The 14661-nt window shown below is 35.4% G+C and overlaps 1 protein-coding gene across 5 annotated transcripts in view; it reads left to right on the top strand.

Annotated features, from left to right (window-relative positions):
- The window catches only part of TP53BP1 (tumor protein p53 binding protein 1), an 81761-nt gene that overhangs the window by 20496 nt on the left and 46604 nt on the right, over nt 1-14661 (top strand). For 4 of the 5 annotated variants that reach the window (XM_006920436.3, XM_015595862.2, XM_006920437.3 and 1 more), the window contains exons 7-13: nt 3390-3520; nt 4073-4231; nt 4590-4719; nt 6065-6231; nt 7998-8124; nt 8886-8980; nt 12650-12858. In XM_006920436.3, coding sequence (XP_006920498.1) covers nt 3390-3520; nt 4073-4231; nt 4590-4719; nt 6065-6231; nt 7998-8124; nt 8886-8980; nt 12650-12858 — 1018 coding nt within the window. The remainder of the gene's footprint in view (nt 1-3389; nt 3521-4072; nt 4232-4589; nt 4720-6064; nt 6232-7997; nt 8125-8885; nt 8981-12649; nt 12859-14661) is intronic. The other variant, XM_015595861.2, reaches the window with a different exon arrangement.

Genomic DNA, 14661 nt, shown 5'->3' on the forward strand with positions numbered 1-14661 from the left:
TCCGATTTACCTCATTCTACAAATATTTATTATTTCCTGTATGTCAAGCATTATTGAGTTTTGGGGATACAAATTGATGAGAAGAGAAAAATCCTAGACCTTAATGTAGCTTACATTCTTGTATGGGATATAGAAATACATGATAAATAAGTAAAAGATACAGTATGTTAGACGTTCATAAGGGCTGAAGAGAAAAATAAAACGGGATTGGAGATGTTATAGGATTTGCAAGTTTAGCTAGGGTGACTTAGGGAATGCTTCACTGTTGTGACATTTGATTAAAAATCTTGAGTAATCATCTCTGCTGTTATCTGGCATAAGTGAATAGTGAGTGCAAAGGCCCTGAGGCATGAACATGCCTGGAATATTTGAGAACTGGAAAGGAGGTTAGCATGATTGGAGTGGAGTGATTGAGAGGAGAGGGAGAAGAGGTCAGAGAAGTAAAAGAGAGACCAGAATATGTAAGGCCTTATGGGTCACTGTGAGGAATTTGGCTGTTACTCTTAGATAGGAAGGCATTTAAGAGTTTTGAGCAGAGTTAGATTTTAACAGGATCACTCTGGCTGCTGGATCAAGAATAGACTAAAGGATATGTAATTTTTATTTCTTGATTATACCTCAATAAAGCTGAGAAAAAATAAAAATATAAGCTTTTTAAATAAAATAATAATAAAAAATATACTTAAAGCAAAGCAAAGGCAGAGGCGGGAAGATCAACTAGGAGACTATTGAAATAATTTGGGCAAGATAGGACAGTGGCTAGACCAGAGTAGAAGTGGAGAGAGTCAGAGTAGAAGTGGAGAGAGTATTGAGATTCTAGGTTTTTGAAAATAGGATTCAAAGACAGATTGGATGTTGAATACGAGAGTAAAGAAGGAAGTAACTGATTCCATGTTTTTGGTTTGGTAACTAGTAGAATGGAGTTGCTATTGATTGAGATGGACTGCAAGAGAAGGTCAGTTTTAGACATGTTACAGTTGAGCTGCCTTTTCAATTACCAGTTGGAGGACATTGAGGATATGCAAATCTGGAGCTCAGGGGGAAGGTCTAAGCTGGAGATTTAAATTGCAGAGTCATATGCATATGGATGATATTCAAAGCCATGAGTCTGGATAAGATCACAAAGGAGGTGAGTGTGGGTGGAGAAAAGATCCAAGGGCTCACTGGGCCTACCAGCATTCAGAGGTCAGGACATGAATAAAACCACCAGAAGAGACTGAGGAAGATCCAAGATGTGTGGTTTGTTTTGTCTTTCATTGCTTTCTCACTTTTTGTCATATTTGTTCTTGGACTTTCTTTCCCTTTCAAAAAAAATGCATCTGGTCCTTCCATTATGTAGGTAATGTTCTGTAGTTGGCCTTCGAACAACATGGGTTTGAACTACGTGGGTTTGCTTATATGTGGATATTTTTCAATTAATATACATTGGGCCCTCCCTGTCCCCGGTTTTGCATTTGCAGGTTCAGCCAACTGCGAATGGAAAATAGTATTTTTGATCTGTGGTTGGGGAGCCATGGATGTGGAGGACTGACTGTATGCATTTTTCTATACTATTTTATATAACGGACTTGAACATCCGTGGATTTAGTTATCTGCAGGGGTCCTGAAACCAATCCCCTGCAGATCCCAAGGGGTGACTGAAGTTTTGAGCGTGTCAAAGTTATACATGGATTTTGAACTATGTGGAGGTCGGCGCCCCTTCCCAGTGTGTTGTTCAAGGGTCAACTATATTTTATTTTGTGAAATTTAGTTCTTTTTCTTGGATAATGGTCCCCAATTTTACAAATTAAAATTTTCATATCTTTTATGCTTAAGTTATGCTTAATAGTTGTACAAAATATTAAATGTGTAGGGTAACAAGGAAGCAAAAAATGTCATCTATAGTTCGCCCCTTGGAGGCTAATTGCTATAAACATTTTCGTATATTTTCCCTCTTTTTTTTGTATACTTGATTTTTATAGTTGACATGTGAAAAGTAAGTTCATGTGTTTGCTGACCCTTTTGCTTAATGATATGAGCATTTTCTCCATGAAAAAACTCTTAATAGCATTTCTCCCAAATTTTATATTTTAAAAGTTTAAGCCTACAGAAGAGGTGAAAGGATAGTACACATACTTTTCTTTGAGGAGCTGGATCATTTGAAACTAAGTTGCAGACATTATAGTACCCCTTAAATATTTTAGTATACATCCCCTAAGAATAATATATTACCCCATATAATCATACTGTTATCATACCTAAGAAAATATTAATTCCATAATACTTGATAACATAGTTTATATTCAGATTTTCTCAATTTTCTGAATGATGTCTTTTACATATATATAATTTTTTTAAATCCAGGAACCAGTCCAGGTTTACACATTGTATATAGTTGTTTCAAACATTTTTAATGGCTGCATAGTATACTATTTTATGGATTATGAAATTAATAATTTCTGTAATACTGAATTTATAGGTTTTTTTTTTAATCATAGTAAACTAAGAAATTTGTACAAGGATCTTTCCATATTCAAATTATTTCTTACAATTGAAATTAAAATTATTGGCTGTGAACATTTTTTAGAGCTCTTGATAAACATTTCCAAATTGTTCTCTAGAAAAGTTCTATTAGGTTATACTCTCATAAACAGTATTTGCTAATGCTTATCTTACCTCAGGTTTGAGCAGTACAGTATTTACAATTTGATAGACAACAAATGGTTTCTCTGATATCTTACGTAATTTAAGATACTTTTATTTCTTTTTTTATGAGTTGTCTCTTCTGTTTGTCCCTGTATATCTTGGCGTCCTTCATGTGAACTCCTTATATTTTATGGAGACTGTTGTATTTGTTGCAGATTTTTTTCCTAATCATTATTTTTTTGACTTTTATTACGTTTCTTGACCTGTGATGTTAACTTTTTAAAAATACATAGGCCTGTAACCTGGAATTTATTCAGATACTCTGGTTCTATGTATGTGTTCTAAGATTTTTTACTATAATATTTGTGAACTGTGTTTGCTTTAGTAGTGTATTGTTTTAGCCCCTTCCCCAGACATCTAATGCACATCTTTTTTTATCACTTGCCTGTTATTCTCTTGAGTGCAAGATTATTCTATTCTACTCCAGCTCATATCTTTTCAAAGATAAAATTCAAATGTGTTTGTTTCTTTTCTGTTTAATATTTGAGTTACTTAATTCTGTACACTGTTTTTGAGTTGTTAATCTTTTTGGTATTTGTTTGTAAAAAGGAGCACTAAGGAGGGTGAGGTTTTTTTTTTTCCAAATTCACTTTAAAGGTGATTGGTGATTAGTGTGTGGGGAGTAAGTAAAATTCAAAGAGTGCTTTGAGCAAAGTGTCCCAGCCTATCTGGGAAACTCATGATTATGTCTTTCTGCTGTGTAGTGTTTTGGGACTGTCAATGGAATCTGCTCATCCTGTGGGGGAAGAGAAGGAAGAAGAGGTGGAAGAGAAGGAGAAAGGGGAAAAGGAGGAAGATACTCCAGATGATGCCGCACACTCCCTTGGTGCTGAAGGTACCTTTATGCCTTTTTCGGGATAGTAGATTTTTAAGTCCCTTTAATGTGAGCATATAGATATCTAAATTTCTTTTTATCACGTTATAGATTTATGTAATCATTAAATTGAGAATAGTCATTAAGAAATTTGCTAGTAGTCTAAGATATTTCACCTAATACGGTGTTCAGGAATTTGTACCTCACTCGATAGCCCCCTTTATGGACTCTTCTTCCTTTCTTATCATTTGTTTTTCAGATATTTTTGGGATGTATGCTTTGTGGGGTTGGAAGTACATTGGATTGGCTGGGCTTGTAGGTCTGGTTTATATATATCTTCAGAAAGTGGACATAGTCTGTCTTTTATTGGGTGCTTATAAGGTTTTATGGTGTACAATTTTTTTGCTTTATTACACATTTTCCCCCTTCACTTTCAGGGCTTTTATTCATTTTGAAAAGTTTGGGGGGCAGGACTTTGATGTGAAGGGCTTAACGTGACCTTCTTTCGTAAGCACCTTGCACAGCGCATAATGTTGCAGGGTGATGCCTAATTTCTTGGGATGTTGTTCCTAGATCCAGCCTCATCACAGTTGGGCTTTGGGGCTCTGGAACTCTCCCAGAGCCAGGAAGTTGAGGAACATACTGTGTCATATGAAGCAGACAAAGAGCCTCTACAATCAGTAACCACCAACTCTGGTTATACTAGGCTATCTGATATGGATGCTAATATTGGTATGAAACATGTTTTTTGGCATTTGGAGTTGTTTCTAAGTGTTTTCCTCCCATGCTAGAGCTAGTTATTCATTCTTTGATACATGTTATAGCTATCTAAATTAATATAAACTAAGTTAATATAGTAAGGTGACAGAGTTGTCTGGCAAATACTTGTCAATTGTCAATTGATGGCTTGAAGGTTAAAGGTTTTTGTAAGTGAGTTATTGGTTATTTTCCTTTTTGGAATGATGCCTGTATATATTTTCAAATTGGACTTCTTTCTGTTAAAATCTTTGCCTTTAAAAAGCATTTGGGACTGCTTTTAGTACTTTGAAAAATTAAATATCTCCTTTCTGTCATCTTTGGAAACTTCAAGCAGTTAAGCAGGAAGAACAATCTAATGAAGATATCCCTATGGCAGAACAGCCCAGCAAGGATGATCCTGTGGTAGCACAGCCCAGTAGGGATGTACATGTAGTAGAAGAACAGAATCCACCACCTGCAAGGTAAACCATATTCTTTCTAGAATGTTGTTTGGCTTTCTGCTATAGGATTATACTCATTTCACTTTGCCAGGTGGGGACATTTAAAAAAATTGATTATTTTTCCCCCTGTACTGAGCATATTTCTGGTCTAGTAGAAACATTGATAATTTATGAATTCTCATTATGTCCTCATTTTATATTTAGGTGTATTACAAAGCCATTTTACTGTTGCTATAACTGTAAGCATGGCACCTTAACCTTTGGTTGCTACTCTTCTTCTCTGATCTTTGTCTGCAGAGGCACTGTGTCTGTGTGGGAGTTTTCCTAGCCTCTCCAGTATTTGGAGAAGGTACATGAATGTTCTATTTGAAAGTCTACTGTTTCTCTACTTGAGCACCCAGATTGCTTTGGGTCCTCAGGTATCTTGCATTTGGTAGTTTATGGTATAGATGAAGGGAGATATCCTTTTCCCAAGTCCTTTGGGCTCTTAACTTGGTATGAATTGGACAGTATACCTCTGTTCTGTCTGTGGTGATGATTGTATCCAAAACAGCATTGTCTCAGGTCAACAGCTCAAGTTTGGATGTAGCAGAGGAAAGTGAGATGCTTCCAGTGTGTAGGAGGGGATGATGACTAAACCTTCAGTATTGTCCTTTAATAGAAACAGTGGGGAATGGGGTCCTGGAGTTCTGAATAAAGTTGAATATCAAGAGAATTTGTCTTTCTGATGCAAAGCACTCAGCTTAAGTGGGGCTGACTTTTTAGGCTTTTCTTTAGAAAGTTGCTCTCTAGCTAGTTTTGCTATCCCTTTTTCTTTGGGGAATGGTAGTGAACCTCCTAAGTCTGGAAAAGGATCAGCAATGAGTGTCTTATAAGTGTGAGAGGAGTATTGGTATGAAGTCTTAGTTTGGGGCTTAGGTTGAGTATATCAAATGGAAAAGGTCAGGAGAAGATAATATGTGCACTAGTGCAGAGGATAATTCACACCCAGACCCTTTCCTTGGAAGGTCATTGTTAGGACTGACTTTGTGCTCTGGATCAGAATCTTTCATGCATGTCCAGATAATAGCGTATGTAACAAAAATCCCTAAATCACTCACCAGTAACCTTAGTATGAAGCACAGCAGGGAGCAAAGTTGAAAAGAGGTATTGCTGTGTGAGAGACTAAGACAGGCTTTGAAATGAGTTGAGGGGTTTGGTGCCATTACCAAGTATCATATTTCATCTTCAATAAATAGTTACATAGAGCTACTGAAATTTTTGAAATTATTAAAGGAAAACACACAAAACAGGAAAAATTTCTTAGCTCAAAGATGAAAGCATTTGAACATAGCAACTTTTTCTCCTGGTAATATGAATTTCCTAGGTCAGAGGACATGCCTCCTAGTCCCAAATTATCTCTTACTGCTTTGGAAACAAAAGAACAGATATCTACTCAAGAACTTCTGGAAGATGGACTGCAGATTCAGAAGGCACCAGAGCCTGAGGTTTTGTCAACTCAAGAAGACTTGTTTGACCAGAGCAATAAAACAGGTACAAAGAGTAATTAGTTGCAATAGCTCCTCTTCTCCAAAGATGTAAACTTTTTATTTGTATTGAGGCTACTGTTTAAGCTTGAAAGCACTTCACAGGATATAGACTTGTTTGTGATATGGAAGGAAAATGTGTTTGTAGCTGATTAATGAGAACGGCTTCTTGGAAATGATTGTTATTTAACATTTTAACATAATTTTCTCTCTTGGAAATGGAGATATTGAATAATATCTAATATAGTAAATTTAGTAGTTACGGACAGAGCAGCTATTTCTGTTATCTAGGTCTTCAGATCTTAAATATGATAATTAAGTATAAGTTTTTCATATTCACCTGGGTAACAGTCGAGTTACTCATCTGTTTTTTAGTTCATCTGTCTCCAATAGGAAGTTATGGTCTAGTAGGAAGACTAAAACTTAGAAGACCAGAATGGTGTTAGTTTCACATTTTGTTAACCCCCCATTCTGTAACTTCACAGAGCCAGAAAGCTTCAGTAATAACTAGCAGTGTACAGTAAGTCCTCACTTAATATTGTCAACAGGTTCTGTGACTTTAAGTGAAACAATGTATAGCAAAACCAATTTTACAATAGGCTAATTGATATAAACAAGTTCATAGGACATCTCATCAACATAACTAAATAAGTTGAATGAAATGACATTGGAGGACCTGCTGTAATCTGTTGGTTGTAAGGAGGGAATAAGAGAAAGTTATATCCCTTTACTATGTTATGAATGTGTGCAAGGAACCTTTTTTGGTCTCTCATTAAAGCTATAAGGTTGTATTTAAATTCCTTTATATTTGAGATTAATATAGTGGTTAACTCCATCTATTGCTAAGAAGGAGCCAAAAAGAGACTCTATAATATAAATCAGTAATGGCTGCTTGTATACCCTTTCATAGGACATCTCATCAACATAACTAAATGAAGTTGAATGAAATGACATTGGAGGACCTGCTGTAATCTGTTGGTTGTAAGGAGGGAATAAGAGAAAGTTATATCCCTTTACTATGTTATGAATGTGTGCAAGGAACCTTTTTTGGTCTCTCATTAAAGCTATAAGGTTGTATTTAAATTCCTTTATATTTGAGATTAATATAGTGGTTAACTCCATCTATTGCTAAGAAGGAGCCAAAAAGAGACTCTATAATATAAATCAGTAATGGCTGCTTGTATACCCTTGTACTAATGTGTTAATATTTTTTGTCTCCTTTGAGGAGGCCCAGGTTCTAGTCATGAAAATTGCTGCATTCCTGTTATCATGTATCATGGGCATTACTTTGACTTTTCCCATCTGCGTATCATGGCATGAGCTCACTTCTCTCATCTGCATATCATGGCATAAGCCCATGGCATGAGCTTAGGTAAACCTTAGAATAAAAGTCTTGCTTACTGTTTTATTATAGAAGCTTCACAAAAAAGGGAAGCAGCCAACTAGAGGTATCAGGATTCTAGTTTTTCCTCTCTCCCTTCAATCTTGACAGAAAGGACTAAGGAATTTTTTAAATCAATTCTTTATTAAAGAAATCCATAATTTATTAGGAAGGGGCTTTTAGCGGAACTCAAGATGTGTGTTAGTGTGGCATTCCATTAATGGTACTACAATTAGAAAACAGTTTCTGCCCTCTTTGGAACATGCTTGCAAATATTACTCTTTTCGCAGTACAGAGCTTGTGGGGTTTTTTTTGTTGTTTGTTTGTTTTTTAACAATTTAGTAATGTCAATCTAAGAAATAAGTGCAACTAGATTTTTTTTTTTTTAATAGCTTCTGATGGTTATTCTACTCCTTCAAGGGAAGAAGGTGGGTGTTCTCTGGCTTCCACACCTGCCACCACTCTGCATCTCCTGCAACTCTCTGGTCAGAGGTCCCTTGTTCAGGAAAGTCTTTCCACGTAAGTTAGCCTAAAATAGCTCTGCCAGGGAAATATGCCTCAGGGTCTTCGGCTAAGGTTTAAAGAGCTAAAATTGTCTACTAGTCCAACTTTCTTTTTGAAACCAAAAAGTAAACTCTAGGCTTTAGAATTTTGGGGGTAAGAACTTGGTGGAACTACTGAAGATAGGTAGATCTACTTTCCCATTTGGAGATTGTGCAATAGTAGCCCAAAGGGCTACTATGGAGGAAACTGCCCAGTTATTTAGAGACTGTTACACATTCCAACCAAACATTCTGCTCTTTCATTTGATTAATACTTCTTCCCATTTAACAGCATGGGGTGGAGAATAGGTTATATTAGAGTTGACAGTATTTCTTCATCTCTGTTAGGGCAAAGTGGTTTGTTTTTTTTTAAATAAAAATGTGCATGATCTTTCTAATATTAGGCAAAAAAACAGGAGTAAATATTTTCGTCTCAAATCTGCAGATGAATTTTATTTAGCACTTTCTTATCCTGCTTTTCAATCATGATGTCCTTGTGTCTGATCATTCACTTTCTCTTATAATCATATGGCTTTACACTTTTTTTCGTTTTAATTCTAATTTTGGATACATATGAGAAATGTTATTGAAGTATTATTCAGCCTCAGGTAGCTTTTTGAGAGAAATGCTAGTAAGTATTTGTCTGAATGCCTGAGATGTTTTTGCTAATAAAAAGTATAAAACAAATGCAAAACTGTGGCTGTGATAAAATAACCTGTGATTTTCTCTTATATAAAGGAATTCCTCAGATCTTGTTGCTCCTTCCCCTGATGCTTTCCAACCTACCCCTTTTATCGTTCCTAGCAGTCCAACAGAGCAAGAAGGAAGAAAAGGTGAGTTCTCTGGATCTGTCTGTTGATTCCAGATTAGAAGAGGAGCAGCACTTCTGCTTTGCAAAATGTACTGTTTCTTTATATGTTAGAACAGTATGACCTAAACTATTTAGCAGAACTCATGTCTGTCGTATCTTTAGGGATGTGGCCTAGTGTAAAGTGCTCTCCGCAGTTCTTTGCTCTTCTAGCATTGATTTTTCTGAGAATTCTGTGTTGTTGACTTAATTTTTAAAGACCTTTAAGGGAAAATTTTTAGGTTTTTAAAGTTGAACTTAAATGAATTAATATAATGAACTGGGTTAATTGCTTAATGGTCCAGTAGTTTTCAGCAACACGTTAACATGTTATTGTTCAGAGGGAATCAAAAATTGTTTCTTTTGCTCTTTTTAGTTTTGGGTTTTTTTTTGCTATTATCAAAGCAGTTTTCATCCAAGAGTGGCTAGGAGCAGGCAGTAGACATTTCAATATTATTTACTTCCTCCTTTAAGGACCTAGTGATTTTATATTTATGCACAAGAAAGCTTTCCTTTTTACTTAGTTTATTTCATTTTCTAAAGCTCTTTTTGTTCAGTACGTTTCCTATCTAGTCTTTCAAGATATTTCTAAGTGCCTACAAAGCCTTTTCCAATAAATTCCATGATTTTCTCCTTTTCATTCTCTCATATACCAATATTGGTACCATAGCTAATATTTACTGAGCATTTAGTGTATGCCAGGCACTGTTCTATGTGCTTTTCTTTGGTTCTTGGTGCTTCTCTTTGGTTTTTGTCATTGAATCCTCACAACAATCCTAAGAAATAGATGTTACTTTTATCCTCATTTTATAGATGAAGAAATGGAGGCACAGAGAGATCTCATAACTAGTCATAAAGACAGGATTTGAACTCAGGCTGCTATCTCCACAGCCTATGCTCTTACCTGCTGGGTGTATGTCTCCTATGATATCCTGCTGTCTGTACTCTTGAGTGATATAGAAACATATTTAACTGTTTTCAAGTGTAATTTACCCATGACAAAGTTTGCGTCTGGCTTTTTTCTCTTGAAATCAGTTGTAGATACCCAAATCGACAAATATTCTAAGTTCTAAGCATAACATGATTAGTGATTATCTTCAGTAAAAAATGAAAATGAAAGTGAATCTATTCTACAAAAACTCCTGTTAATGCAAGTTAAGTTTGGTTTATACTTAGAACCATTTCTTCTATCTGTAATGTGAACATATAAAAATAATTATATTAAAAATGTTTTCTCCCCGATTGTAAACATAGTACAGGTATACTTCAGAGATATTGCAGGTTCACTTCCAGACCACTACAGTAAAGTGAATATCGCAGTAAAGTATCTTAATAAAGCGAGTCATAATCTTTTTGCTGGTGGAGGGTCTGGCTTCAATTTGTAAAAAATGCAACATTTGTGAAGCATAATAAAGCGAAGTACAATAGAACAAGGTATGCCTATACTCATTGCAGTAAGTTTGGAAGGCATATAGTAAAGTAATGAGAAGAAAATAAAGTCATCTGTGATACCACAATCCAGATATAACTATAATTAGTATTTGGATATTTTTTTTTCAGTATTTTCTGTGCATAAATATAAAGAAGTATCTTTACACATAATTTGGGATCATATTATGTATATGCTTCAGTTCTCTGTTTTTCAAGTAACATTTTCCATTGTCAATTGTATTTTAGATTTAATGTATTTGCTTAATATTTGTGCATAACTATTTGTAGGACTGTGAATGCTTTTTCTATATTTGGTTTTTGCTGTCTAAGATTTTTAACCTAAAGCCTTTTTATAGGTAGTGATTAGAACAGCAGGTCCTTAATAAGTGCTTTGTCATGGTGAGAAAGATCACAAAGTGTAATGAGAATACTTGACACAGCAGTGGCAGTGTAATAAAGGCCTGCAGCATCAGATGCCAACCGAACCTAGCATTAGACTGAAAGGTGAGGTTTTAGGCCAAATAAGCAGCAAGGGTGGATATTGGGGTTGGGGGTAGCTGGTAGCATGAGAGTGGATTATAGGGAAAAGTTCGATGGCAGAGATAGTTTGAGAGTGGTCTAGAGCAGGTGTCCTCAACCCCTGGGCCGCGGACTGGTACTGGTTGTAGCCTTTAGGAACTGGGCTGTGTAACAGGAGGTGAGCTTTGGTTCAGTGAACAAAGCTTCATCTGTATTTGCAGATGCTCCCCAGTGCTAGCATCACCGCCTCAGCTCCATCTCAAATCATCAGGCATTAAATTCTCATAGGAGCACTGGTCCCTGGTGCCAAAAAGGTTGGGGACCTCTGGTCCAGAGGAAGCATATTTGGGGTCAAGTTGTAAGGTAGGGGGAAAAGGGTTGATGAATCAAATACCTGGGTGGCTAGGCTGGCTCTGAGGAAGATCTTTGTTAGCCCGCAGGTGGGTAGTAAACTATGGGAAAGCAGTGTTTTATGTATGTATGTTTCCCTCCTGAGCAGTCTCTCTCAGGAAAACTGTCTTGTACTTAGTTCTTTGATAAATCAGTGCTGATTGGCACTGATATTTTTTTCGTCTTATGTTTTTGTCCTGACATCCATCTTTCTGCACTTAGCAGCTGCAAATATGAGTTCATAAATAGGTAGATATTTACTTAGAATAGTGAACAAGTTCACTGCCTTTCAAGGCCTGTGGCAGGATAGAAGATGGTTAAATTAGTTGCCATTAATCTGGGCTTTCCTATGCAAACTGTGGAAAACAGTTATAATCAGGAAAGAGGCTCACAGGATCAGAGTTTTAACATTTCATGTGGATGGGCAGGTATTCCCAGATGAACTCCATTTTAGTTTATAACAGTATTTTGGGGGCCTAGACTTCTCTCCTCCCAGGGGAAGAAAGTATTGCTGGATTTCTAGGGCCCGATCTATTAATGTATTGGTTTTTCTGAAAATTAAGTCACTGTATTTTATTTTATTTTTATTTTATTTTTTATTTATTTTACTTTTTTAAAATTAAGTTTATTGGGGTAACATTGGTGAATACAATTATATAATTTTCAGGTGCACATTATAATTTGACATCTATATATTCTATTGTGTGATTACCACCCAAAGTCTAGTTTCCTTCAGCTACCATATATTTGATCCCTTTTACCCACCTCACCCTACCCCAACCTCCCTATATTTGACACAATTACCCTGTCTACCTCTTCCCTTCTCTCCCACCCCCTACCCTCTGGTAACCACTAGTCTATTGTCCATGTCCTTGAGTCTCTGTTTGTCCTGTTCATTTGTTGCTTTTAGGTTTATATCTCACATGTAAGTGATATAATGTGATTTTCAGCTTTTTCAATCTGGCTTATTTCGCTTAACATGATTATCTCGAGGTCCATCCAGGTTGTCGCAAATGGCAGTATTTCATTTCTTCTTATGGCTGAGTAATATTCCATTGTATATATGTACCACAGCTTCTTTAGCCAGTCATCTATCATAGGACACTTCGGTTGCTTCCATGTCCTGGCCACTGTGAATAGTGCTGCTATGAACAATGGTGTGCAAATATCTTATTGGATATGGGTTTTCAAGTCTTCAGGAAGTCACTGTATTTTAGGAAAGGAAATTTCTGTTATGTAATTTTAATTAGTGATATTAGAACATGAGTATCAATTAGTGCTTATTTCTAAATTTGTTTTTCCTATTTTAAACCAGATGAGCCAATGGATATGTCAGTGTTATCTGAAGAAGGAAGAGAGTCTTTTCAGAAGAAACTCAAAGATGATGAACCGGTGGGGATAGAAAACCTCCCTGTCCCTCCTGAGACCGCTATATCACCACAGGCCTCAACTCCAGTATCTCAGAGCACACCAGTTTTCACTCCTGGGTCACTTCCTGTCCCATCCCAGCCTGAATTTTCTCATGTGAGTACTGTAGAAAGATTTTTTTTCTCCTAACATTTTTTGAACAACTTTATTTTGAGGTATAATTTATAAACCATAAAATTTACCCATTTTAAGCGTATAGTTTAGTGATATTTTAGTAAATTTTTAAAGTTGTGTAACTGTCATCACAATCTAGTTTTTAGAACATTTCTAGAGTCACCTAACATCTTGATGTACTTTTTATGGTTAAATTTTGTACTATTTCTTAAAAATTTTGGAGTGTTCTCACAAAATTGAAAGGCATTAATCGTTATTCTACCTTAATGCAATTACTAGTCATTTCTGTCTTTCCATATGCCCACGTTTTTTAAAAAATAAAGTTGTTTTTCATGAACATACAACTTAAATCTTTCTCCAGTTAACATTGTGTCATAATGGTTTTTCAGTGTTACATCATTTTTCATATTCTTTCAAAACGTATAAAATTTTTCTGAGTGGATGTACCATAATTATTCCTGTACTGAGGACATCAAGGTGGTTTTTAGTTTTCAAATGAGAGATTAGTTTTCTTCTAAAAGCAGGAGAAAACTAACATCTTATTTGTATAATTTTAAATTTAAATATTAAAAAAATGAAATTCAGGTTTCATTCTAGTGAATTGAAGGTCCTTAACTTACATCTAAATGACTATATTATATATTCAAACTAAATACCTGTTCTTGTAAGAACTTAAGTGGGGGGATCACTTTAATGTTATTGGGATAACTTCTTTCATGCCTTTCAGTTTATAGGTGTTGTAACAAAAGTTTATATTTAGAAATGAGTAGTAATATACCATAAATTTAGTGAGGAGGAGACAGTAGGAAGAAAGAAATTTAATGGATTTCTGGAGTTTTAAAACTTGGTTGTTTTCTTGAAAATTTCATTTTTTTCCCAGCTTTGTTGAAATATAATAGACAATTAGTTGCTCATATTTACAATGTACAATTCAATGAATCTCTTTTCAATTATAGTTGGCATACAATAATATATTAGTTTCAGTTGTACAGCATAATGATTAGAGATCTGCATAACTCACAAAGTGATCACCCCCTTAAATCTAGTACTCCTGTCCCCTACATATATATTACAACATTATTAATTATTTTCCTTATGCTACACTTTTTATCTCCATGTCTATTTTGTAATTACCTGTTTGTACTCAATCCCTTTGCCCATTTTCACCATCCTTCCAACCCCCATCCCATTTAGTAGTCCTCAAAATATTCTCTGTATTTATGAGTTTGTTTCCATTTTTGACTTTGTTGTTTGTTTTATTCTTTAGATTCCACATGTACGTGAAATCTTGTGATATTTGTCTTTCTCTACCTGACTAACTTCATTCAGCGCAATCCTCTCTAGGTCCATCAAAGTAATATCTTTTTCCATCCCCTTTTAGTCTGTGTGCATCTTTTAATCCAAAGTGAGTCTCTTATAGGTACCATGTCGGGGTCTTATTTTCTTATCCATTCAGCCCATCTTTTGGTTGGAGCATTTAATTCTTTTCCATTTGAGATACTTGTTGATAGGAATATAGTTAACCATTCTTCATTCATGTTTTTGATTCATGTTTTTTTCTTCTTAAAGAACTCTCCAACATTTCCTATAATACTGGCTTGGTGTTGATAAATTCTTTTAGCTTATTTTTGTCTGGGAAGCTCTTTATCTGTCATTTGACTCTAAATGATAACATTACTGGATAAAGAATTCTTGGTTGTAGATCCTGAGTTTTTATCACTTAGAATATTTTGTGCCAAGCCCTTCTGTCCTGCATAGTTTCTTTTGAGAAATGAACTGCCAGTC

This window comes from Pteropus alecto, unplaced genomic scaffold (assembly GCF_000325575.1).
Source record: "Pteropus alecto unplaced genomic scaffold, ASM32557v1 scaffold86, whole genome shotgun sequence".
NCBI lineage: Eukaryota > Metazoa > Chordata > Mammalia > Chiroptera > Pteropodidae > Pteropus > Pteropus alecto.